Source organism: Lonchura striata, chromosome 8, assembly GCF_046129695.1.
Source record: "Lonchura striata isolate bLonStr1 chromosome 8, bLonStr1.mat, whole genome shotgun sequence".
NCBI classification, from domain to species: Eukaryota; Metazoa; Chordata; class Aves; order Passeriformes; family Estrildidae; genus Lonchura; species Lonchura striata.
In genome coordinates this window covers 25,025,147-25,052,263 of record NC_134610.1, presented here as the reverse complement: position 1 = coordinate 25,052,263, position 27,117 = coordinate 25,025,147, and the positions used below count along the sequence as shown (strand labels likewise).

The following is a 27,117-nucleotide window of genomic DNA, read 5'->3' as shown; positions in this document are numbered from 1 at the left end:
GGGAGACTTTCTATACCTGGGTTGTGCTGCTTACCCCTTCAAAGAAAGAACAAGTACTGTTTACTGTTTACTTAATTTGTATTGTTTGCTGGCACAAACAAGGGCAAATAAGGCCTTTGTAACATTCCTTCTTGGTAAAGTAATGGTCAAGCTAAACCCTAGGTTATCAAAAAGCCATTGGATTTTGAATAAGAATACTTATTCATGTGATGAAAGTTGTGAAAACCCATCTATATGCCAGAACTATTGCACAACATGTCTGTCAGAGGGTTCCTGATTCACCTTGATGAGTGTGATATGTGTGGGGCATGTATCTGACATCCTGTCTCACAAAATTGTACCCTTTCTGAGAAAGAGCTAAGCCTTGTGCTCTTTCTGAGATTGCTGAGCCTTGTGTAATGGTAGGACACTTTGAATAAGGTGGATTCCATCCTTTCAGGGAAGTGTTTGGTTCTGATATATTAAAAAAAAAAAAAAAAGGCACTAAAAGAAAAAGTTACTTCCCATTATACATACATGTCCTCTTAAACCCTTTAGAAGTAAGGTCACAGCCTGGAAGACCTGGGACCCACGATCTGTGAGGAAAAAGTTGGTGAGGAAAAAGATGAGAAACTTCCCATTGGTAGTAGAGACTTATGTTAAACATGGTTCTCATTCACTTTGGTTTTGAAGTCAAAGTCTGAGCTAGAATTGTGTAAAAGTACATGCACTGATTGTTTCACCAAAAGAGAATATCCCTAGAAGCCAGAGGCTACAGTAGTTGAGCTTTCTTTAAAGAAGCCACAGGCTCCCTGTCAATTTTTAGCATTCAGAAATAATCCAGACAGTGTACTTTAGACATGCAGATATCCATAGAAATCACAGAATCACAGAATAAACTAGGTTAGAAAAGATCTTTGAGATCAACCTGTGACCCATTATTATCAGCTAAACATTGAGTGCCTCATCAAGTCTCTTTTTAAATGCTTCCAGGAATGGTGATTCAACCACCTCCCTTGGCAGCCCATTCCAATGCCAAACCACTCTTTCTGTGAAGAATTCTTCTTTATCTAACCTAAACTTCCCCTTGCACAGGTTGATGCTGTGTCCTCTCATTGTGTCACTGGTCACCTGGGAGGAAAGACCAACCCTCACCTGGCTACAACCTCAGAAAATTATAAGGTCCCCCCCTCCTCCAGGCTAAACACCCCCAGCTCCCTCAGCCACTCTCCATGAGGCTTGTGTTCCAGACCCTTCACTAGCCTTGTTGCCCTCCTCTGCATGCATTCAAGCATCTCAAGATCCTTTCTAAATGGAGAGGCCCACAACTGGAGCCAGTACTCAAATAATATATGCCTTGTAAGAAGAAAATCCCATGTCAGTGTCATTAGGAACTATCACTCTCTTTCACAGAAGCAGGTGACAAAATGTGGGAGGGAAAATCTGCTCAATTCAAAAGCCACAAATTCCCCAAAAGTAACTGCATCACCTTCCTAAACAGAGTTCCCTCCTTAACTCTGTCCTTCAGTGCATGGGAATTCTCAGTGTTCTCTTGGAGATGTATGACAGCCACTATATTGCTGGGTTGAATTTGTTTGCCCATCTGTGACAGCTGCCTGGGGGAAGATACAGTGCCATGTTTCAGGTCTTTCAAAATATAAATCTACAACAAGCTATGCAGTGACATACCAAGGCTATGTACTGGTAAGGGTCTGTATACTGTTTATCCTGAAATTTTTCTTCTCTTTTGTAAGGTTTCCTTCATCACTGATGTGATCTCTTCCTGTTGAGGAATCAGGCTCTCCTCCAAATACAAACATCTCCTAGGCAGCAATTAAGAGCCCTGTTGTGCTGATCACAAGTTTTAACCCCGTTCTGACACCATTCTAGAAACTCTGCTTCTTCCTGAACATCATGCTGGCAATGCCATACTATTCCTCCCTCTGCAAAGGACAAAGGTAATTAAGTTTTTTCACAATCACAAAAAGCCCTGTGTCAACAGGCTTTGAAGCCTTCAAATCCCACATCCTGTGGAGGGGGAGGAAGGAGGGGTTGCCTTTTTTCATAGTGAAGAATTTGATCAATGAACCAAAGGTCCAGAGGCTTTATGCACATCAGATCACCCTCCCCAGTGTAGACTGCTCAAGCCTACATTGTTTTACCCTCATGAAACTGAAATAACCCCAGGAACTGTTTAAACAGGGAACTTGAGAATACAGGTCACAAACTTTGTTCCTGTTAATCTTTTACCAAAAATTGGCAGACATCAATCATCTTCAACTTTGTAATGTTCTTCCCATGCAGGAATTATTTCAACGAAAAAAAAAAAAGTATCTTCCTGTTGTCTCATAGACTCAGGATTTTAAATAATGAATTTTTCTGACTTTCTCAGGTCTTTCACTTGAAGCATAAACCAGAAATAATCGTTTATATGTCATTCAGAGCAGACCGATGATAATAATTCATCATGTATGCATATGTATGTATATATATATGCAAAATATTACATAATATACCAAGAGTATTTGTTTATATATACCAATAGTATTTGTTTATATATAATATAATATACTGATCATATTTTTTTTACTTATCAAGTGTAACTCTAGTACACATAAGTGACATTTATATTGAGGTTTTCAGCCACCAGTCAACCCAGTTCTCAGAAACCAGAATCACATATATAATGTCTACAACTAAGACATCTCAAAGGCCATTCTGGGCTGGCTGCATCCTTCTCACTCAGGCAAAGACAAGGGTATAGTAGCAGTCATGGCTGCATATCTAGTGTTATCCACCAGCTTTTCTCACTGAGGAAATCTTTCACGTCTGAGTGACATCTGATCTAGACATCCACTGATGAAAACACTCTGGAAGCACATGAGAGTGCCATACATTAAAAACCAAACAAACAGGATCCTTATCTCTTTGGGAGAAAACCATCTCAATATTGATCTGCACAGGGTTTAGAAATTGCATGATTTTACTGTGCATGGACTTTTAACAGATTATCCTTATTCCTAATATTTATAATTATGCACCATGAGATCTCCAGTTGACATAAGAGACATAGATATAGTTGCAAAACTTATATTATTGACTTTGTTGCCCTAAGTTACCGGGCACATTCTCTTTTTATGTGAGATTATTACACAGCATGGAGTTCATAATGCCTTGCCCCCACTTTGCATTGCTTAGATTGTTACCACAAGGATATTTGATCCTGAATGATGGCTTCTCCCCTGTCCTTCTTCCAGGAGGGCACCTCTGCCTTGAGAGACTCTTTGCTTTCATTGTTTGTGTCCATGGAGGATGGAGGGGACCCACAGGTGAAAAACCCAGGCTGCAGGATGTAAGGAAATAGCCAGAATAGGAAAACCCATTGCATACAAGCCTAAACGTAATTATGGGACACCCAAATATATCTTGGGTCCCAGAATATATTAGGGTGCTCTAAACCCACCTGTCATTGCAGGGGGAAGGGTCTGTCATAATTTCTTATGATGGGGACCTTGCCATGACAGCTGTGTTACCCTTGCTACAATGATCAGTCATATCTCAGGAGTCAGGCAACAAAGCTGCCTTGCTCAGTTTTCAGCTCAGTTTGGAACTGGGATTAGGGGTGTCCATGAGTTGGAAGAGGAAAGGAGTGTCAAGCCCATGGAGCACAGCATTCCAAGGCAGACCCTATTCCCCTCCCAGCTCTGCTGCATTAGCCAGATTCAGAGATTGATCCCTGCTTTGCCTTCTGCTTGCTCCAGTTTCAGGTATCTATAGGGGTCACTGAAGTCCTTAATCATGCAGCCTGAATTCTTGCTGAGGAATTCCTTCCCAGCAGCAGCGGTACTCTGAGTTGCCAGTATCTGAGGGGAAAGTACTGAGCTGTGAAACTGGAAAGCGGAATTTGTTGTGGCTTATTTGGGATCTTCTGAGCTCCCAAGAGAAACTCAAAAACTCTTAGCTGATGTGATATACAAGTGACTTCTAAGTTCTGCACAGTACCCACACTGTCTGCATCTGAAGTAAATGGACTCCAGTTGCCCAGATACACCCATCACAGTTTGTGCTTTGTGGTAAACAGGTTTTGACACATGGCTGTTTGTAGTGAAAAGGCAGAGGTCAAGATCAAAGCTGGATGTTGGTGTCCTATCAACTCACAATTGCTGTGGTTTCGCAGAAAACAGAGACAGGGGCTGAGGTGACGGTTCCATGGCTGTTGCCTCCAAGCCAAGTGAGCATTACCCAGTTATTTATAGTTGGGCTAACTTGGAGCAGGTGGAGCTCAGAAGATGTGTATAGATGGGTAAGACTTTTGTGATTTTACTCTATTTACATTATATTTACCAGAAGGCCAGAAAGGAGAGGTCAGGGTCTTGCTATACTTGCATGGCATAACACTCCTCAACTGAGGAAACTCCAAATTAAAGGCAGGAGACAAGTCTGAAGCAACAGGAGGGGAAGAAGGAAATAGAACAGTAGAGAGATCAAAATTAGTTGTGAGAAGTATCATTTAGCTCCCTTGATTTTTCTTTAGGAAAAGAAAGAGAATATTTGGCAGTGTGATGGGCTTATAAGGAAGTGTGCATCAATTCTGTGCTCCTTAGAAACACTTCTGCATATTTGATAGATTGAATTATTTGATATTCAACATTTCTGTGTGCTTAGATAACATAAAACTTGCAAAAAGAGATTTAGTTTGTAGGGGTTTTGGTCCCTGGAAGCTGTGTGGTTAATCATTCACTTAAATACTGCTATTTTTATCTTGGTAAAATTGAACTTAGTATTCTCAAAATACACCCAACCTTGATAAAAGATTCTGCTTTACCAAAGATAAGTGTTGCTGAAGATCTAAGCTAACAGATCTGCTTACACTGTGCCTTTAGGGTTGTACATGTGTAGTTTCATTATGAAAATATTTCACTTATTTTGTGTTGCTGGTAGCCCCACAGAGCAAAGGCACACTGAGAAATGCTTTTTTGGCTGGCTTCACCAGCTGAACTTCCAAACAAGGGCATGATTGTCCACCTGTGAACTCACATTGCTATTATCTTCTTCTGCAGTTTTTGCAAACATTGTTATATGTGATGTTTTGCAGGGCTGCATGAATACCCTAAACATTGCCCTGTATATGTTCAGTGGACTCTCCTGGAATTACCAACATGTGCAGGTGTCAGTGAAATTGTGCTGTAAGCCCAGATCCACTATGCAAAATCACTGACCAGCTGCTTTTCATGCTCTTTGCACTGGTTCTCAACCCTTTTGATGTAGAACAGGCAACTATGTAAGCCTGTGTTCAGAAGGGGACTGGCATCAAGAGACTGTTTTCTGCCATTTTCAGCCAGGTTATTTACTGTGCTTAAGTCTCTTGCTGGTACTCAAAGAAATCTGTGAAAATTTATGGTCCTGAAAAAACTTGAAGGCTCAGAAAAAATCTGAAGAAAGCTAGTCCTGATTATCCAATCCTTGTACAGGACCCCAGAGAGTTGTCTGGAAAGGAAATTCCCAGGGGAGGGAGACTTTGGACTTTACTGCAGCAGTGCTGGAACTGGCTTGAAGAGTTATCAGCAGTTACCACACAGAAACCAGAGTAAACCAGTTTGACTCTTCATTTTATTTGAGTACATCTTACTTAAGTTACCTCTGCAAATAAAGGGATTGAATTTGGCTTAAATCTTTAAACAAATCTGATAAAAACCACAGAGCTTTATCAATTTTTTACTACAATACAAGCACATCCTGAAAGTATGTGAAATTTGCATTATTTAAATGTCAAATAAAAAGTAGCCAGATGTGGCAAAAAGTATTCACAGTTTAGTTTTATTTTAAACAAATTTGACCTAAATCTCAACCTTGGTTAAGAATTCCAGATCATTTAACTATTGCATCATTTGGGATTTTATTAAAGTTTGTCTGTACAGTTTGCACTGAAATAAAGTGGCTTTTCAAAGCCATTTTAAATACGAGTTATCAGCAAGAACAAGTTTGACTCCTCCTCATTCATTTAGCCTCCTAGAATTTTCCCTTCCTCATTTCAAGGGACCCAGTTCAGTTTGCAGGCATTGAGCGAACCCTTTCTGAAGTTCAGGCAAAGGATATTCCTCATCTGGCTTGTAGAGCAGGGCTCATTTCTTCCGCCCTGCTTCCTGTATGAGCAGAGTTATGTGCAAAGCCCTTTCTTGTCTTCCTTCCCTTCAGAACTGCAGCACCATAAGCAGAGGTGCTTGCAGGAGAAGACATTAAGCATTGGTATCACAAGGTCCTAGGTGGGAATTCTGTAACTCAGAGGAGTGAGGTAGCAGAAGGGAGAGAAGGGGAGGAGAACAAGACCCCCCTTCTTCCTCATATGCATGCCTGAAACCTTACTATACCCCACTAATTCTGGAGTCTCTTTTGTGCTTCCCTCACTCACTGATAGCTTACTGCTAGCCTGGATTTTGCCCTTTTGAGGGGCAGTAACTGGGGTAGATGTAAACATGCTTGGCAGTTTCCATACAGCAGTATTAGTCTCTGACACTGGAGAAACAGGAAACACTGGTGATGTGTAAGATACCAGACAATGACGCATAAGATGGTTGCATAAAACCCTCCCAAAGTTCTAAACTTTCATAGGTATTCCTTTGCTCTTGGCAGATATGGGCCAACATGCCTTCAGGCACAGAGCGTGGCCAGCACCCAGATGCAAAATGCCTAATTAGGTGGTTTATAATTGTGTCAGAGCATTTTGCTGAGCATTCACCTGATTATCAAATAACCCCTCCATGAGGGGTGATTTAAATTACTTGAAACAGGATGAAGGCTCAGTGAGGCAAGGGAGAGAGAATCCTCTGTAGCTCACCTCTAGCAGTCACCTGGGAAATGCAAAGCCGTAGTTCTTATTAAAAATCTGATTTTGGTACTTTAAACCTGCATCCTCCACACAAAGTTCATTAGCAGTCCTTGGGATGGTACTGTGAGGGTGCAACCATTAGACTGCAGAACATGCTCCATCCCTTCTCCAAGTCTGTGAGCCACTGCAGTGAAGTCACTGCAGTGAAGTGCTGTCCCCAGGCCCTTGCGATGACACACTGCAGTACTTCAGGCAGCTGTGGCATCCTCTGCCCAAGCCAAGAAGCTGTATATCAGGTTGGAGAAGCCTGAGTGTTTCAGATCACACGAGACACTAATATTTACTGGAGAATGAGCCATGTTCTAGGTATATGTCCTATCCAGTTTTTAAAAATCCCTTTCTGACATTAAAGCCATTTATCCTGTGACAACACTTGTGAATTGAGCTGCTAGAGTATGGCTTCAGGGACCTACCATATGTAGACAAAGGATAGCATTTTTCTGCTACTGGATTCTTAGGACAACATCTCTGAGCAACTGGCAGTGCCACACACATAAGCAGGCCCTTTGCTCAGTTGCACCTAAATGTCTGAAAATTACTCTTGTTGCCCTTGCTCTAAACTCAGATTCTTTATGTGCATTTGCCATCACCACAGAAAACAGAGAAAATGTACCTTAAAAATTACTAAGAAAGGATTCCATGGCCATGGTGGGATGGCCACCACTTCATGATGGGATGCTTTGATGAGTCATCAAAATGTTCAGACTGAAAATCTGCATTTAAAAAATCCCCTGCATGTGTTTTATTCTACTACCTAATTGTAGCAGTGTCTCTCTGCTTGTTTTTCTTCACAGCTCTTGTTTTTTATTGGTGTCTACTAACTGAACACTTTTTGTCATGGAAAGGGAAATGGGTCACCATTACCAAAACACTGCTCAAGTCTCTGCAAGATACTTTGTCTAATTACAGAAGGTGAGCTGTGATCTGTGTGCTGAAGGCATTTGGGTCACTTGGAGAAACTTGTTTTGTAATTGTGGCTAGTGGCAGGGTTTTCCTTAAAACATACAGAGACCTCTTTTCTTATTAAATAAAACATATGTTTTCTTCCTCTTGACTGAAAAGGATATTTCTCTTACTCAAATTTTCAGTGGAAATTATGAATCATGAGCCACTGTTCAACATGGGTAGCTGTTTTCTTTAGTATGTCTATATTTTCCAGTAAAGGGCATATTTTTTCTTTGATCTTGAAACAGAAAGATTACCAACAGAGTTACTAGGAAGAAAAAACAGGGTCTGATTCATCTGGGTTGGATTCCTGATGCAGATGAAGCTTCCTTTATCTTTTGAAGCTGGTGATGGTACAGTAGGAAATGCTTTATACCACTTTGCCTTGACAGTGTGAAACGCAGAGAAGATGCTCAGCAGCATCTCTTGCACTGCCTTGATGTGGCTCCTTGGCCAGGCCAGACTGCTGAGCACCTCTGAGGGTACCTGTCTAGCTGACAAAACAGCCCTGTCAGGAGCTGAGCAGCTCTTTCACAGGTGGAAAACCGTAGGAACAGTGTTTGGGAGGACCGTGAGCACATCAAACCCTCATACAGATGAAGACCCAGGCCAGGGACTGTTTTGCTAAATAAATACATTGTGCTTGAAAGAGATCCTTATTCACTGGCTGCATGTTTTAATCAAAAAAACCCACATATTTTTGAGTAAAATCATGGCTTTTTTTAGAAGCAAAGTACTTTTTGCTCTGAAAGTATGCTTAAAGATTGCTTATTGTAGCCTACAGAAGGTCTATAGGTCCAAGAAGTTGCTGTCTGGCTAAGGCTTTGTCAATCAACAGGGTGGATGTCAGGTATTTTTCTAGAAGCTACCTGTCCCCACTGGCAATATTTGCCAATTTCTATTGCAAACGGAGTTGTGTCATGGTCATGAGATATTGCAGCTCCCCATATAATAAATCCTTTAGTTTAGATTTTTTTCCTACACTCCTGAAGCCCACACATCCCTCTAACAGCATCCCTCCCACACAGCCATGACAATGTCTTTAATTTCCTTTTCATGACCACAGTATAACCAAGCAGAGCCTTCTGCCAGGCCCTTCCCCTGAGTTCCCCTTTTCTACACAGGTGAGCCACTGTAAAGTCCTGCTGCTGCCAGCCGATGTCCTGGAACACTGCCCTGCTGCAGGAGGGGAATTCCTGCTTGGTCTTCTGAAGCACAGGCATTAAGAAGAGCCAGGGTGTGGAATGAGGTAGATTTCCATGGAGCTGTGGTTGTGACTGAACGGTAGAGACACAGCCAGGAGAAGGGACAGAAATGCAAGCATTGATCTGGCTTTCAAGGATGTAGGTAGCAACAGCTACTGAGGTCTAGCTCTGTTTCATGAGAGCATCAGCACTAAGCTCTGATTAGAGAGATCCTGTTGTCCTTTTGTCCCATGATCCTGATCCTGCCCAGCTGTGGGGTAGCCCCATAGAAAGGAGCAACAACACAAGCAGTTCTGCTGGCACTCAGCCAAGTGCTTAATACAGCATTCATTGTTTCACTCAGGCCCAAAAGAGCCTTAATGAACAATTTTTATTTTTTTTTGGGGGGGGGTGTGTCAGGGGTGGGTTCGGTTTCTTGGTTTGGGTTGGGTTTTTTAAGGGAGAATTATTTGACTTAATAGGTAAAAAACAAGTACCTTACACTTTGTGGAGGAACTAAAGGACTGAGAATCCCAATTTTGAGTTTCTTCCTCTAGTGTTTGACCTCAGAGGCCTGAAAAGCCAATGCAGTGCTCTCATACTCTATAGATTATGTTCAAACTGCCACCCTTGTAAAGCTATATGCTTCCTCCTGCTCTCATCAGCTGGAGCTAATGTAATTTCCACTTTTCTCACTGTTTCAGAGATTTTTCCAGAAGCAGCCTAGGGCAGCAAACAAGTCTTCCTTCTCATCAGGTGGAAAGGGAATTCCCCCTTGCAAGTCTTTTCACAATCCAGATGTTAAATCCTGGCCTCAATTTTGAGACATGTAAGACAATATATAAGCTGCAGTGAAACTTGCTGCTGCAGTGCATTGAGACAGGGATGAAATATCATTGGTGATGGATTTGCCAACAGTGTACTAAAAACTGGGAGGAATGTTGCAGGATTTAATACGTGGAGGACGTTTGATATTTCAAAGTTGTTAATGTTTGCACTTTTTAAAAATTATTATGCTTGATGTGTGCAACAGCTAAATCTTTCTTGTTGATAATCAGAGCTGATTTATCTCTTTTTAAAAATTGATCTCAAGCCATACAAGATCTTATTACTTCCAAGAGGAATTAAATAGCTCAGACATACTCATTTAGATGGAGTTCACCCCCTGACCTCTTATTCATATCTCCAGTTCATACCTGTCTACTTCATTTTGCCAGAAAAGCTGTTTAATCCTTTCTATTCCTCCCTCTTCTCCAAGCTACCCTACTCACTGAATTGAACTCCTAATCACAGAACATAAATACAAACTTTCATCTCTCAAGGAAATAGGAGGTTTTTATCTCAGTGGGTAGACTGCTATAACCATGATGGACTGGACAACTTAAGGCTATATGGAATGCCTCATTGCAGCTAAAGTCAAACAAAGGCAGAGACTTAGATCCAGCTCCCCAGTAAATCTTGTATGGGCAGAAGTCCCTACTGACCACATGGATTTATTTTTAACAAAATATTTTCATATACCTGTTTTTTTGTTTTGGGGTTTTTGCTGTATTTTTCTGCATGGCAACTTATAGATTCAAATGTATAGGAAACTTCCCACATTATTAAGCACTTTATGAGTTATGTTGTGTGATACCTTCAGTACCAATCCTCATTTTGATTAATTTGTTTGCTTTACTCAAGTTTGGGAGCCTCTTTTCCCCAGCCTTAAATAAACTTATTAAAGCCTGTAAGAAATATGATAGAATTTAAAACTGTTTGAACTTTGAAGTCAATGAAATACCTGTACTAAGGGAAATTGGTCCTCTTAGTGTCATTTCATTCCATATCCCATATATTAGATATGAAGCTACAGTCTTAAAGCTAATCATTAAACTCCAAGAGCATTCATACTTGGCTTAATAATTCAGTTTGGGAAGATAAATTTGCAAAATACATATCAAGGTTTGCATTTCAAACCATCTCAAGATATACAGGTACTCAAATTATGATATATTTTTCATTTATCCTTCTTCCAGAAACAGTCTTTTCCCAAAGCTGTGAATTTCCAAGATAGGTTTTACTTTTTGAAATGATGACCTGTTATAATATCAGGCTTTTTGTTTAGTCTTACTGACTGTTATTTTTTATTTTCTTTTCTTTTAATCCTTTCTTGTCACACAGTCTATAAACTTTGTTCATGGTGTTTTTATATAGTTTTTTCTTTTTCTTCTCGGTCTGTCATCCTTTATCTTCTTCCAGCTCCTTTTGATTTGGAGGTATTGGAAAATAGCAGAAAGAAATTTTAAAATGTCCCAAAATAATCTGGGACATTATAAGCATACTGCATAAGGGATTAAAGGAAAGGAAGAAGATATGAGACAATATGAAAAAATACTTTCTCATTAAAATATTAGGAAATAAACACATGCAAGCAATGTCATTACCTCACTGCCTAGAAACAGGTCCAGTTTTTTTTTGTTTTCAGTTTTTAAATATTTTTTTTCTTATGTCTTTTTCCAGTTATCCACTAAAATAGTATACAGGGATAAATTGCCCTGCACTCTCTCCCTATTGGGCTGTGGATTTTACTGAGATTAATTCTTTCACATGACATGCATGCATGAGGGTTCTTATGGACACATATGACATAATTTTAAAAAATGCTTTATTAAGAATAAAAATATCTTTTTCCAATAAGAAAGGAGTAATGGAACCTGAGACTTCCACAAGCTTTGTTATAATGAATATAAATAATTTATCTCTCCAGTGCAGGATGTATGTATTTTGAACTGCTTTGTTCAGACTTCCATCATTTGTTGTTTATCCACCTGCATCCCAAGGCAAACCTCAAGTTTTTCCTTCTTTCAGAAACTCTTTGCTTCTTGAATTTCCTTCTCAGTCTGGTGAAAGGTTCCAGAGGATAAAACTCTCCACTCTTACATAGGATCTTGCATCCAGTTCTTCTCATGGGTAGTAGGTGTTAGCTATTTTCACTAATAATTTTCAAACACAGTAATGTCATCAGGTTTTTCTTTTGTTGTTGTTGTTGTTGGTTTTGGTTTTTTTAATCATGAAATCAATGTATTTATGGATGTACAGAGGTCAGCTTAGGTTGCTGGGGAGGTCAAGTAATTTGTCAAAGAATGGTGGGAGAAATTATAATGTGGCCCAATACACCAGGGTTCCCCTCTCCATCCCTGCATAGGAGCTAGTTACAACCCCCCTGAGCAGGGCTGTGTAATTGGCAGTCCCTTCCTCATTTGATGCTTTACTCATTTTCAATGTCACAGTTAGCAGTTTGCACCTGCTCTCTACAATACTTCTGTGTATCCAGGTGTTTGTTGAGGAAAACCCTGTTCTTGATGTACCAGCTTATTTCCTCCTTGTCCCCATTTGCCCTATCAAATTTGAAAACAACCTTCTGTATGCCAGACAAGCAGGCTGTGGATCTCTCTCAAAAGCATCCTCTGACCAATATTTGGGGTTTTCTAATGTATCACAGAGATGTTCAGAATCAATGTACCACTCTGGTTCCAGCAGCCCAAAGGTGTCTGGCAAAGATACACAGGCTGGATTCACAGCTGGCCATTTATGGTCAGAGTTTGGATGAATTTCACATGGAGCATGAAGGATTGATAATTTCATTCATACTGAAAACTCTGAGCCATTTGAGGCATGTCAAGTAACCCCTGAACCCTCTGGGGAAGTTGTAAAGGTTTCATGCCACATGGCAAGAGGAAGATAACTGCAATGCAGAGCCCATGAATATACTGGCCATAGGGACTGTGTTGTGTTTGTGCTGCAAGACATGAAGAGGAGAGATTGGGCCTCCTACTTTAGAGACTGATCTTGTAGGTTTGAACTGACCTAAGGAGCAATTGCACCCTTACTATATATCCATCTTGTAATATATTCCTCTGTTAATAACAGCATTCTGGATTTAGTTAAATAAGAGGAGCCCCAAGGTGTGAATGGCAAAGATGTATTGACAGCACAAATATAAAAAATACAAATGCACATAACTGAGGCAGAGTGTCAGAGAAGTCTCTGCTGTACTGTCTCAGGTTTTATTCCCCTGCTAAACTAACCCTAAGAGGGCATGTGCAATACATGGCAGTATGGCTGTACCACAAGGGTTGGCTTTAGAGGTAGTCTTTTTTTTTGTCTCCAGTGGAAAGTTAATCATAAAAGAGACTAGAAAATAAAAGTTATTTCTGTAGCAGCACTACAGGAATCTTACATTTTCTTCAATTAAAAGCTGACATCTTTAACTTGTTATCATTTCATGTCCGTGAATCAGTGGATCAGGCAGGGTGCCAGTTCACAAACAAGGCTAGAGCAAAACACAGCTCAGAACAGTACTACAGTGGGTGTCACATGATTGAGCACACGACCATCATGAGAGCTCAGGGAAGCTGGGAAAGGTGGGGAAATGCTGATTTCCCATTGTCCAAGTTCAAGTAGCTGCAAAACTCTTCCCAAAATTTCCATGCCACAGGCAATTTATACCTAGAATAGAAATGGAGAATCAGTTATGTGCAGCACTCAAATGTCTGAATAAGTCCTAATTCTGATTCTGTTCTGTATCCAAAACTGCTTGTGTAGTAGCTTCTGTAGGGCTTACGTAGTTAGGAAGGTCTTCATTCTCTGCAGAATATTTACCCTTAGCCAGTAACACTCATAAATCTAGAAAATCACTTCCCTGCAGAGATTTTCAGTACCATGCATCATCCCAAGAATCTGAACCGAACTGTTTCACTTCTCTTCCTCATGCATGAGATCACCGCTTAGCACAGACATGAAGCAATGGCATTTCTAGGAGCTAGCTCGCTGTTACGATTCAAAAGGTTTCCAGAGATTTGCTTTCAGTTTTGTCCTCCTTAAAGGTGGCAGCATGAACTCCATTAACAAGCTATTGTAAGAATCCCACCCTGTCACCCAGCCACCCACCAAAAATCAATGGCAGACACAGCAAGCTGTTCTTCCCCCACTAGAGAAAGCCTTGCAACAGACACAAGCAGAGGTACAGCTGGGCTTAACACTACCTCAGATTCTTGGTTTTTTAGCTGCGTTCACTGCTGCCATGGGCATGTATTCACTGTTGTACTCATGGGAGTTGGATTCACACTTCTGATTCTGCCAACAGAGAGAAAATGCCATGAATTTAATTTGCAATTGCTTACCTTTGCCACTCTTGCCTTTGTTCATTAAGTAGGGCAGTTACTCTGTTTTCAGTGGGAATGTTTAGGTCAGAATGGACATGTCAAACTCACATAGAAAACTTGGAATAAAACAAACTGAAAACTAAAAACAAACATTGCCCAAAAGAATAGCTAATGTCCTTGGTTTTTCTTCTTTCCTGAGTCAAATCTGAGTGGTTTTGCAGCAGAACAGTGCTGGAATTGCTCCACTGATGATTGTTTCCCCTTCTTAAAGAAAACAGTCAGGTGTACTGTTTATCAAAGTAATTTTGCTGACCTGTGCAGCATTTCTCCTCTTTCCTTTGGTTCCAAGCCTTTAAATCAATAAACAATTCTGTCTTAGAAAAATTAAATCTGAGCTATTGTCATCAATTACTTGAATTCCAGTGGTAAATTAACAACTCGGTCTTTTTGTCGAAAAACACAGCACTGCTGAGTATGTGCCTGTCCCACTGTCTAAATCTCATTAAATCAAGTTCCCCATCCATGACCTTCAGAAGAAGGGTTCTGCATTATCTCATATGTTTGCTTACCTTGTTCCTTAAGCAACAGGCCACAACGCAGCAGACACAGGAAATGGCAAAAATGATCACACCGATAATAATCCATAACATGAGTCCAAGTGAAAAGCAGTCCTCCTTATCTGAAAATGGGAGGGGGGGAAAAAAGTCATTATTGATAATTTTAATTTTTGCCTTCTACAGATGACTTCAATTCTTTTCCCTCTTCATATTAATAGGTTAGTAAAAGTGAACTTTGAAGAAGAATTTTGCTGAGGTCAATTGCCTCCTTGGAAAAGTGTATTCAGTAGAAAGCAGAAATTACATCTTTTCAGAAAGAAAGGGGAAACTCTTGGTATACAGTTCTGACAGCATAGACTGAAAAGAAACCAAGCCAGGTTTGAGAGTACACTGAGAAAGAAAAGAAAAAAACAGAAAAATCCCAACCTCCAACACAGTGTTTCAGATCTGAACAAGGTTTAAGCTTATATGCAGTAAGTACCACAGGTGATTTTTAAGGGCAGCCTGGTCAAAAGGAGGGTAGACTTTGTCAGTGGTGTTTGGATAGGGAGGCAAGCTGAGGTACTCAAGATTGCCCTTGCCCAGAGAAAATATAGGGTGTGAGACATTTAGAAAAAGCTCTGAGCATCTGCCTATCCATACAAATGGAAATGGACACTGCAGACAAAACCAAATGTCACAACTTGATTCTGAGAAGCTTTTGAAATACAGAGAGGATTGAGAGACAACTTGACTAAAGCATGTAATTGCTGTAGCATTTCATCTTCTATGTTTGCTTATTCCTGGTGTTGGCAGAGAGGAAAAGAAAGGAAAGGAAGGACAACAGACAGTACCATGCTGCAACTGAACTGTATGCAGAACCAAGAATTGGTGTGAGCAAAACCACCATTAACTCCTTCAGTTTAGTATAATAAAGAGCCACTGAATGAAAGCCAGGTCACAATTAAAACCTGGGCAGTTAATCTTTCTGGAGTTAGTCCAAGCTCTTCTCAGTAAACAGCCAAAAATTCTCAACAGCTGTGGATCTCTTTTCCTCTAAGAAGGCCCTAAAGCTGAAGGTCTGCTTCACAGAGGTGAAGGTCTTCTTCACACCTCAAGGGATCCAAGAGTTCCATATACTGCTCTTAGTATGGATATTTTACAATCAATTTCCTTTAGTCCTAGGCTTTTGAAGATAGTTCTCAGAATTGATTTTTTTCCACTGGCTAGACCTAATCTTAACATTTATACTCAGCAGCTTTAAAATGGACAAGAGAAATTGCTGTTGCAGGCAGGCAAAGGAGAGACTTCACTATTCTAGAAGCTGTAGTCAAGCTAACTTGGGTGCCACCACCACTCCACATGGTTTTGCATGGCCTGCAAAACCTGCACAAGAGGATGAAGAAATACGGAGAGGATGTGCTGAGCAGTGTGCCAACACAGCTCCACTGTTACCAGCCCCCCCTGCTAAGTAGTTTTTAGCTGCCTGGTAATTATCTGTGTGAACTCTAGTCACATTCGTCACTGCAGCATAGCTATACCCAGTGTCTACTTATCAGTAAACTGAAGTGGGGGGAGAAGAGAACTAAACTTACCTTGGATGTACAAATAGGTTTCTTTCAGAGAGCATTCTATGTAAGGAGGGGGTAAGAATATCTCCAGGCAGTATGTATAAACGTCAATATGTTTTTTTTCCAGATTTTTAAGAATGAAAGTGGTGCTGCTACTTGAATTCTGTGTCTGACAGTAGGTGACATTACTCTTGGAGATAACTCTCTCTTTGTTCAGATGGAGTGCACATATTTCCTTCTTTTCATGCCCTTTGAAGAGGGTCATGCTGAATTCACTCACATTTTTGGGGTTGGGGAATGTGAAATGGAAGTTTCCATTTTCAAATTCCACCATCACCTCGCCATCAGAGACATGGGCCTGATCTGAAGACATGAAAACAATAGGCATAGTCACACATATAGCAGTGAAAATAATCCTTAAAGTGTTAAAAAACTCATTTAAACAAAACAAATGAACCATGTGATTTTAATTTAAGGCATGTAGGTATTAAGAATGGCCTAGCTGTGAAAAGCAGCCCTCACAATGAGTTACCACTGCATTATTCTGATTGTGCCAGACATTACTGATAAAATAAATCAGACCTGGCCTGTTATCTGCTCTAAGGCTGGAGAGATTACTGTTGGCATTAGATCAGTGACTTTGATAATACTACTCATTACTAAAGCTACTAAACAGTGAAGTTACTAATATTACTTTAAAAATCAGTTACTAGATATTGTTGAATGGCCCCCTGGATCAAAAACTGTATAGACATATAATCCCTGCCTCAGTGTCAGATTGTCCTATTCATAGATAAAACATGTGGGAAAAAGATGGTAATGATAATAATGATCTCTGGTTTATGGTTTGTAATCTGTACCCTATTGAACATGCAATTATAAAATCATTTAGATAAGAAAAGACCCTTAAGATCATGAAGTCCAAGCATTAGCCCAGTATTGACAAGTCCACCACCAAACCATAACCCTAAGTGCCATATCAACGTGTCTTTTAAATTCCTCCAGGGGTGATGACTCTACCACTTCTCCAGGCAGCCTGTTTCAATGCTACACTGCTCTTTCAGTGAAGAAATTTTTTCTAATATCCAGTCTAAATCTCTCCTTGTGCAACTTGAGGCCATTTCTTCTTTTCTTGCCACTTTTTACTCAGGAGAAGTACCATAGTAAGCTACTTTGCTGCAGCCTCCTTTCAGGCAGGTGTAGAAAATGGCAAGTTCTCCCCTGAGCCTCCTTTTTTTAATGCTAAACACTCCCAGCTCCCTCAGCCACTCCTTTTACCAGCTCTGCTGCCTCCTCTGGACCCACTACAACACATCAATGTCTTTCCTGTAGTGAGAGACCCAAAACTGGACACAGGATTTGAGATGTGACCTCACCAGTGCTGAGTACAGGGTGACAGTCATTGCCCTGATATTCCTGGTCACCAAGTAATTGATACAGGCCAGGATGCCACTGGCTTTCTTGGCCACCTGGGCACACACTGACTCATGTTCAGCTGACTGCTGACTAGGACCCTCAGGACCTTTACTAGGTGGTTTTCCAGACACTTCCCCCAGCTTGTAAGGCTGCCTGGGTTGCTGGAACCCAAGTGCAGTACTTGGCACTTGGTCTTGTTGAATCTCATCCAATTGATCTTGATCCATTGATCCAGCCTGTCCAGAGCCTAACTTGGTGTTGTCTGCAAAGTTACTGAAGGTGCACCCCTCATAGAGGTCATTGATAAAGACATTAAACAGAACTAGCCCCAAAACTGAGCCCTGGAGAACCCCACTTGTAAGCAGCCACCAGTTGGATGTAACTCTATTCACCACCACTCTCTGGGCCCAGCAACCCTGCTAATTTGATGATGTAGCTGAAACTTTAAAATGGTATGTGAATCCCAAGCTCCTATGTGACCACCTTAACAACAGGACTTGACTTGTCTTTGTGGAATAGTGATTGGAGACATGACATAACCTAATTTAATCAATCCAATTACTTAGATGGCTTTAGTACCGTTATTGCTCAGATAATAAAAGGCATAGAGGACAAATGTTACTGTGTGTGTGCACCCACATGCAGTCCAGAAATCACATTTGACCCTCCCAAAATCTCTATGAAAAACTTTCAGATGTTGTGTGGCTCTCATTTTACAAACTTCTTGGAACAGGAAAGAAAGTGAACTGACTGAAGACATCTTGCTACCTGACAGCTTGACTTTGTAAAGTCAGCAACCAATAGCACAGAAAACTCCCTCAGACAAAACTATGTTAAAATGTGCAGTAAAAAATGACGGGTTTTTTTTCCTTTAAGGGCAGTATTTTCTGATGTAGAAAGTAATTTAAAACTGTAAGCCAAATTAAGCAAATGCATCTTACCTATATTTTTGCATGCACATGATGAGCAGCTGCCACCTCCTGAAAAACACAAAGTTGTTTTCTGTTTAAAATTCAAGAAGAATGATGCAGGAAAAGAGGGTTAACCATAAAATGTTAAGATGCTGAAGCTATTTTATAATTTGTATGATTATCCTATCTGATACTTTCTGTGCTACACTCTAAAATCATATGATATGATAAAAGAATGAAATATAAAAATCAAAGTAGAAAGAAAATGCTCAGGACAAGAATCCATAAACACCTTTGCAAAGTAACACGTGTACTTTGGAAACAGAACTGACATGAAAGTAAAGCTCTTTCACCAAGATACTGAGGAAATCTGCCTGAAATAAAAAAAACATATTTTTGATCTCTCATGAGTCCTGATTTTGCAATAATCCAGCATTATACTTTTCCCAGACCAAAGTACTCATTTCCATCAATGTTCTGCTTCCCCCACTGCTTGACACAGCAAAACAAAACATCTTATAATTATCTGGATCATGTTCCAAAACATACATCAAGAAAATATTCAAGCAATGTGTATGGTTTTGTTCCTTTTTCCAATAGCAACCTTTCTCTTATTGTGATCTTCATTACAGAACACAGACACATTTTTAATAATTATTCTGGTTTTGTTTTTTAAGCCACTGCCTCCATCACCACACACCATGGCAACACTTTGGAATGATTTGTATGTCAGTACTGGCAACATAGCAGAGTCTGATAGTTTTCATTTGTAATTTTCCTTTTTGCAGTGCCCTAAAATTATATGTTCAGACAGATAAACAGAAAAAACTTCTATCTGCTGTTCATGTTTTCTGGTAGCCTGAGTAAGTTCTTCAGATGCTTCTTAGAATGAAATATATCTACATCAGGATTTTATGACACTAAGGAAATACAGGGCAAATACTTAAAGACTTTGATGCAGTATCCTATTCTTGTTACATCTGCATGGTAGTCTAGATAGATCCCCACGGAGCAGACCCCCCAGCTGTGCCAGGTATTGCACTGATTGCATAGTATAAATAGTCCTTTTTTCCCAAGGCACCTTTATCTTTGACATTTAGCCCGTAAATGCCCAGGAGTATAGGATCATTCTCTTTTGGGTACCTTTGTATGATCTCATCTCTTTCAGTCTTTTAGTGCTCATGCTTTTTTCCTTTTTGAATTCTTGCTCCTCAGTTACTGCCATTGGCAAGGGCACTGAAATGGATGATACTCATTTAAGATACCTTTAGTGTGACACAGAAGCTAATGGACTTCTAGAAGACACTTTGCGATGCTCAGTTAGAGAGCCGTAAAAACTGCTGTCCCTTCTTGACTGATTTACCATTTCCCTAGTCATCAAATTCTTCCTGGTTTACTGTGCACAGTCAGCACCCTTATCTAATTCTGTAACAGTTCTAATATCTGTACTTCTCTCAGGACTGTCACTTAAGTATATGACAACAGACAAGTTATTTAGCACTTTGTACCACTGATGTGAAGCTAAGACACAGAGCAAGCACACAGCTTGGCAAGCCACAGTGAAAAAGAACTCTAAAACCACTGAAGACACAGACAGAAAGTGCAAGCCCTTAAAATTTTATATAGTCTGAAAAGATGAAAGCAAAGGTCAAATAAAGAAATAATTCTTGATGACTTATATATTGCATGAAGAAAGAAAACAGTTGCTATGAGAACAGGATTTGAGATAAAGATCATTTTAAATGCTCTGTAATTTGACATCCTGTAGTTCAGTACATACCAACACATACCTCTAAAATTAGGCCAAACACCCAACAAATAATTTAAGGAAGAAAAAAACAAACCTGCAGCAGAAGTTAGGGAGTATAATGAATGTATAAACTTATGATACTTCTGAGAAGCACCTACCTGGAGTTGAAACCTCTACATTTTTATTGCTCATCTGAGAGTAAAGGTAGATGCTGACTCTGTCAGGGCAGCTACAGAGCCAAGTGCTGTGATGTCCCAGAAGAGCCTGGGACAACCCTACTCTGAGCACTAAAGTAACAACTGCAGATCTGATTTCTCTGTTTTTCTCTGGGAATAGTTTAATTTCACTGTTAGCTAATGAAATTGCCCTTTTCAACCATATGGGTTAAAATGTTTGTCAGAGATCATGGTTTTAATCCTTATTTTTAATGAAAAAGGGCACAGAGAGGTCATTAAGCATTTAGTTCATGTGACCTTGGGGCAAGCTGAAAGATTGTTTTGTATTCTCTTCAACCCAGAAGCCTAAAATGACTATTTTCAAGGAACATTTAGTAAAGTATTTCTCTGAATGAGCATTTTGGTAAATGTGATACAATTAGTATTCTTCTGAAACAAGTGGCCATAGAGAAGAGTGTGCTTAGCATAGGATAAAGGCAGCACATTTTAGAATCAGATTAACACACAAATTAGATTAAAATACAAAATTTTCTACACGGATGACCAACAATGTGTAGAGCTGATATAAATTTCAAACTCACTAGCTATACTGATCAGTTCCTAATTTGAATGCACTTGTGAATACTAAGAAATTGCTCACTTCTCCTCCCTGTGCCTGACTGCTGATCTTCTGTCCCCATTTGTACCCATTCATTCCTAGGTAATCATATGGACCTGCAGCACTCTGTTGTTAATGGCTGGACACAACTGGATGTTTCTTGCCAGGCTCCAGTAAGAATGAATGTACATCTAGTAGGGTGTTAGATAGGAACCTGGGGTTTAAACATTCAGTAATATTGAGAGATTCCCTGACTAATTCTCCCTAATTCTACCTCAAAAATATGTGAATAGAAGTCTACATTATGGTAATGTTGAAATTGAACAGAAGAATTTCACTGGTTCAGCAGTAAAAATGCTTCGTTTTGGCTGTAAGATTTCTTTTTGTTATTTTTCATATAAAAATATTATTTGATTGCGTATAAAGTTTTGAGAAAAGAGGAGACAAATCTTTCATTTGTTTCCTAGCAGTTTCACAATGTGGAGTTGCAAGAAGTTGTTCCTGGTTCACCCGATGTGAAGCAGAGTGCCAAGACAAATATTGTGGTTTAGATATAAGTCAAATATATTAACATGTGTATGAAAGTTACATCTTGTTATGTTAAGCTCTGAAGGAGAGCTTGAGTGTGTGTACATTTGTGATAAGTGTATTTACAGTCATGTACATTTCCACCTCAATTTCATCTTTAGTGCAGAAGAAAAACCTTTTGGCAGAAGTTTGGGAATTTCTATGGTAGTGTGCTTGGATACTGAGGCCAATGGAAAGTGTGTTGTTTTCATTTGAATAGGATTGCAATTTTGAGCTTTCTAATTATTCCTTGTCAGACCCAGCACTATTTGAAAACACCACCAATCCATTACACATTTTGGTCCTAACAGAAGTTTAAAAACCGCTTTCAATCACTTTTAAAGCTTGGGGTTTAGGCCAGGAGAATAGAACAATGTTACTTTGTTTTCTTGCTGTTTGTATGATCTGTCCCAGCTCTCAGAAAACTAACTAGCTGATAAAAAGAACAAGCATAATTTCACTTGTGTGTGTTTGCGTCTGAAGATGAGCAAGGAAATCGTAGACCCTGCCTTTAAAAAAACACATTTGCTTTGTTCATACTAAATACATAATGAAACAGCACATAGTTTTAAAGTTGCTATAGTTTTGAACTTCCAATGCACTCTGAAAGATGACATTGTCAATTTAGTGTCAGTAGTTGTATGCCTAAACTAATATGTTTCTATCTTTCAAGATCCAGGATTAAGTGAGGAAGGAGTGCTTGTGAGCAAAGCAGTAATGGCCTGATTTATTATAGAAAGGCCATCTTTAATCTGAATTATTTCTATGGTATAACTTACGTTGAGAAATAGTGAAATTCATATAAAACATGCCATGGAAAGACCAGACAGCTGATAATATTTCAGAAGCCTCTCTAAAAAATTACCATGGTTTCCTGCTGTATTGACAATAGGAGATACATAGGTGAAGAGTGATAATGCTTTGCAAATGTTGGTGTGCCAAAGTTCATGTGCAGTTCTTCATAACAAGGGCCTAAAGTGCTATGGAATTCTACCTCCAGCTCTGTACTCAAAAATCCCATTGTCTGTGTTTCTCTGTGGGTAACAGAGAAGCTCCCTGCTCTTATGAACAATTTCTTTATCACAATTGGGTTATCAATTCATAATGCACATATGTACACATATATATCACCTCCTGTGACCTATTTACATCCAGAGGTCACAAATTATGCTGAGAACACTTTAAGACAAAAAACACGAGAGATACCATTTTTTCTTACATGCAATCTCTTTCGCTTGTAATCTCCTTTGTCTAGTCCCCTGCCCAAATCCTATCCTCCATATTTGAAGGAAGGGAGAAATGCTGGTATCAGACAGAACAATTATTTGCACCCTTAAAATCACAGTTTATTTCTTCCCACTAGGAAGGGCTTTCTAGATATCTTCAGTCATGTGTAAACACATGCGGGTCAGGTATTCATGCTAAATTGACTAGGTGAGAAGTAACCAAACTGAATGTATTTTTTGTTAGTAGATTTAGGAGCAACTTTCCAAGGAGAACTTCCTTTAGAGACACCAATTCAAATTACTCTTTTTTGTGATTTCCCCCATCTTTTCATTCTACCTGAAAACTCAGCCTGCTATCCATGTATTAGTTAGCCTTCAAAAATGTATCTGCATTACCTAAAGAGCTGAAAATTAGTTTTTATTTATAAGATAGCTGAAGTTCTTCCTGAAACCTCAGGAGTGCTTAAATTCTATCTCTTTTCACTAGAATTTCAGAAATAAATATTTAATAGCCCTTGGCATGACCATCAAAGGAACGTATTTAGATGGTGTTTAATAATGGTGCACACTAAATATGATGTATCATACCAATCCTTCGACAGAATATGAATGGGAAAAAAGACTCTTCTTAGTCTTTTATTATCTTTATTTCCATGCTGACCCATTAATATGTGTGTTTCAGAGAGGTTACAGGTAAAGCTGTGATATTTTGCTTTGCACAGCTGGGATAAAACACTGAATCTTGTTAAATGCTACATCCATGTTTAAGGCTGGACTGAGGCTGGTGCTGTCACTGCGCACATTTTCAAACACAGTATAGGAATTCCATGCTTCCTTTTAAATCTGTGTTTCAAGCCTGTACCGAAAGGATCTCATCTACTCTTCCATGTCATTTACATTTTTCATTGTATAAAAATTCTCTGCCCAAAAGAGAGCAGGTTTAATATTAATAATTTGGTTTCTCTTTATTATTCACTGTCATGCTGCTATGAGATCTTATATCCATCAAGGGAAGCTGGCTGGAGCACTACAATCTCAACAAGTAAAGGGTAATACTGAGTGGATGAGCTAAAGAACATAAACAATGAGAACTTCTACTTTTTCGTTTCAGAGCAAACATTCTATGTTGGCAGGAATTGTCTTCCCTCCAACTCTAGTGATATTGAAGTTGAGAGCAGTCTTTTTGCAGCCAGTACCCTCCATTACCTCTATTCCTCCAACCCCTTGTCATCATGCCTCACCTACTGTCTCCCATCATTGGCTAAGTTAAATTCTATAGAGAGACACCTACTGCAAGGAGAAGAATCCAAAATGTTACTCACCATACAGCGCTTCAAACTGAAAGCAGAGGACACAGAAAGTTACAGCAACTGCCTTCATGCCTGCCTGACCCAGAGGCATCAGACTTCTGTCTACTGTGAAGACGGGGAAGAGCACATGGGTAGAAAAGGAAGTGGTTTGTGGGCTCTGGGGAAGACTGCAAGATAATCAGAATGACTTTTTAATTTAACATTTGTCTCCTGACTACATTATAACTATGTCAGCATTACCTGTTGCACATACTTGGTTTAATGCTTTATTTTTTTTTCCTACTTAATTGCTGTCACAGACAGGAGGATGAGAGACTTTCTGACATTAGTTTTGATGTTCACTTTGCAAGGACTGGTTTCTGATAAAGTCTATCACAATAGAAACTGCAGTCATCTACAGTAGACTTCTGCAGATGGCCCAACTAGTATTACCTTATAGTACATACATATTTGTAACTGGCAAACCTGGTTTCTCCCCACCAGTTTCAACTGGTTTTACATAACTAATGGTCCTGCTCTATGTGGAAACCACTAGTTAGTGGGGTAGGAGTCTCTCGTGTGTCCTGGTTGTGAAAATCATGGGAAGAACATGGCCAAATTGCAGAAAGATCCCTTCAGCCCTGTGATTTCTGAAAGCTTCACTGCAGCATGACTTCCATTGTGGAGATCAGGCTTGTTTTGCCTGAAGTTTCATGAGAAATTTCGTGTGGCTGTGGCTCTGTGAGAGGAGATCTGACTCAGTGCCCTAGGGCCGTAGGTCAAAAGGTTCTCTCCTGCCCTCTTCCTTTGTGCAGCACATTCTATCCTGGCCTGTTATACATCTTTATCCTGGGAATGTTTTAGGACCCTTTGTAACATGTTCTACAATCATTTAATCTTGACTGCTTATTTATGTCTATAATACAAATTTTAGTGCAGAAAATAGGCAAGAAAACCAGCTTCTAAATCATGTGTAATATATTAGATGAATGAATTTAGCATTTTTGATTGCATGAAGAGAAAAAACACAAAGGAGTGCTAGTGGTGCCTGACAGACACTGCTGGGGTTGAATTCTTGTAATGGTCAAATAATTGGAAAATAACGGGACTGTGTTACAGATTCACTGCTACTTTATACAGTGTATGTAAATCCTCATATTTTGGTTTACTCTTCTTCAAAAGGTGATTTAATGTCTCTCATTATTACTGCTAAAAATCTGTTCACATGGACATTGGCAGAGTTTTAGTTTCTTCAAATATTTCCAAAGCCCTGCAAATCTATGCCTTTTAAAAAATTACAGCCAGAAGTAAAACTGAGTCAAATCAAATGTTGATCTAAATTTTCAGCTCAAGTCTCTGGGGCCAAAATTAAGTAACTCCAAGTAGAGAAAATTTCTGCAGTATGCTTTTAGTTCTAAATCCCAAAAACATATGGAGGTTCAAACAATGATACACCTACAAAACATACATCTGACTCCTCAGATTCGCCTATGAAGTAATAAACTATGTTGGGATGTACTGAGGTTCCAGGTAGGATCATCATTTTCATCCCCTATGAAAGCTAATGGGAAGTGCTGAAAGAACAGACCAACACTCTCATGGGACATGACATTCACTGGCCCCCAAATAAATTTAAGAGTGGCCCCCAGAAAGGCCTGTAGTAAAAAGAGCTGCTGCTGCAGAGAATTAAGGGTGGAAGAGAATCATCTGTCAAGTACCCTTATGCACATCCTTGGGAGAGCATGGTGACAACACACAGCAGAGATTGAGTCCTATAAAGCCTATCACTGACTGGGAAGGCCAATAAAGGTGTTGGGGAATGTAGTACATGTGCAAAGTTTTGGCTACTTTTTTTATGAAAACAAGCTTAAAAACAATCAGTATTGTTAGGGTTTCAAAATTCGCTGTCTTTCTTAAAAATGTAAACATTTTGTTAGCAAAGTAATTTTGTTAGAGAGGATTTTTTTTTTTAACCAATATATTTATTTTGGAGCAACTTACTCCTCTCCTCCCTCCCAATGACCATATCAGTTACACCAAGACAGAGATGATTAAGACACATCTATTCCACTTTTGGGGGAAGAATAGCTAGGAATATAGCTTGGCTGGTGTTCATCTCACTACAACAATCGAAGAAAGTCTCACTATCCAGTTTGTATGTGTCAAGTCCTCTCTCTTTACGATAATTATAGCTTCAAGTCTACAATTACAACTTCTCCTTTTCTGCTTCTTGGCACTTGGGATGGCTGTAACACACTACCCCTTTATTTCCAAGGGGTCAAGCCAGAGAATACTTTGCAGTACATTTGGCAGCACTCTGAAGCTTGATCTAAACAGTGATTCCAAGGGTATTTGTTGATGAGCCAGCAGAGCCGGGGCACTCACAGCATATATTCACAAGCAAAGAGACTCAAAGTCAAGCTCTGCACTGTGTGAGGGATGCTCTCCTTCTACTCCCACACTGACAGAGACTCCTCCTCTGCCTTTCAATCTTTCCATCTTTGCCTCTCTCCCCTGTCAGCCCTTACCTACTTCACAAAGACATTGTTACTGCAATTTTGAAGTGTTTCTTCTAAATACCACAGTTGGTTACAGTTAAACACCTGGAACAAGTAGTCTGTTTCCACAGGCTTCCTACAAGTGTAACTATTTTTGCTCACAAACACGTGTTTCCTTTTTCCATCCTCACTCATTTCTCTTCTCTGTGTCTTGATTTTCACTCTCCCATCTACCTATGCCTCTCAGAGCTGACTTCTTTCCTCCTCCAACCTGACTCTCCCCCAGTCCCTGAATACCCTGCTCCTCAAGCAGTATTTTCCCTTCACCATGTGCAGTAACTCCTGCCTGGGATGTAGCTTTTCCTTCACCCCATGCCCTATTCTTTCTTTATGTCCTACTCCTAATGCTACCCTATAGTGATAATCTCCTTTGCTTCC

General features: G+C 39.7%; 1 protein-coding gene across 1 annotated transcript; it reads right to left on the bottom strand.

Moving 5' to 3' along the window:
- Positions 1 to 13,332: 13,332 nt before the first annotated feature.
- ICOS (inducible T cell costimulator) lies at positions 13,333 to 24,349 on the bottom strand. Its single transcript, XM_021531355.2, has 6 exons — positions 24,215 to 24,349; positions 18,606 to 18,644; positions 16,273 to 16,611; positions 14,711 to 14,820; positions 14,022 to 14,112; positions 13,333 to 13,485 (listed from the first exon to the last, which is right to left on the bottom strand). Exons 1-5 carry the CDS (start codon positions 24,291 to 24,293, stop codon positions 14,023 to 14,025), a joined length of 657 nt encoding a protein of 218 aa, XP_021387030.1. The 5' UTR covers positions 24,294 to 24,349; the 3' UTR covers positions 13,333 to 13,485; position 14,022.
- Positions 24,350 to 27,117: the final 2,768 nt, after the last annotated feature.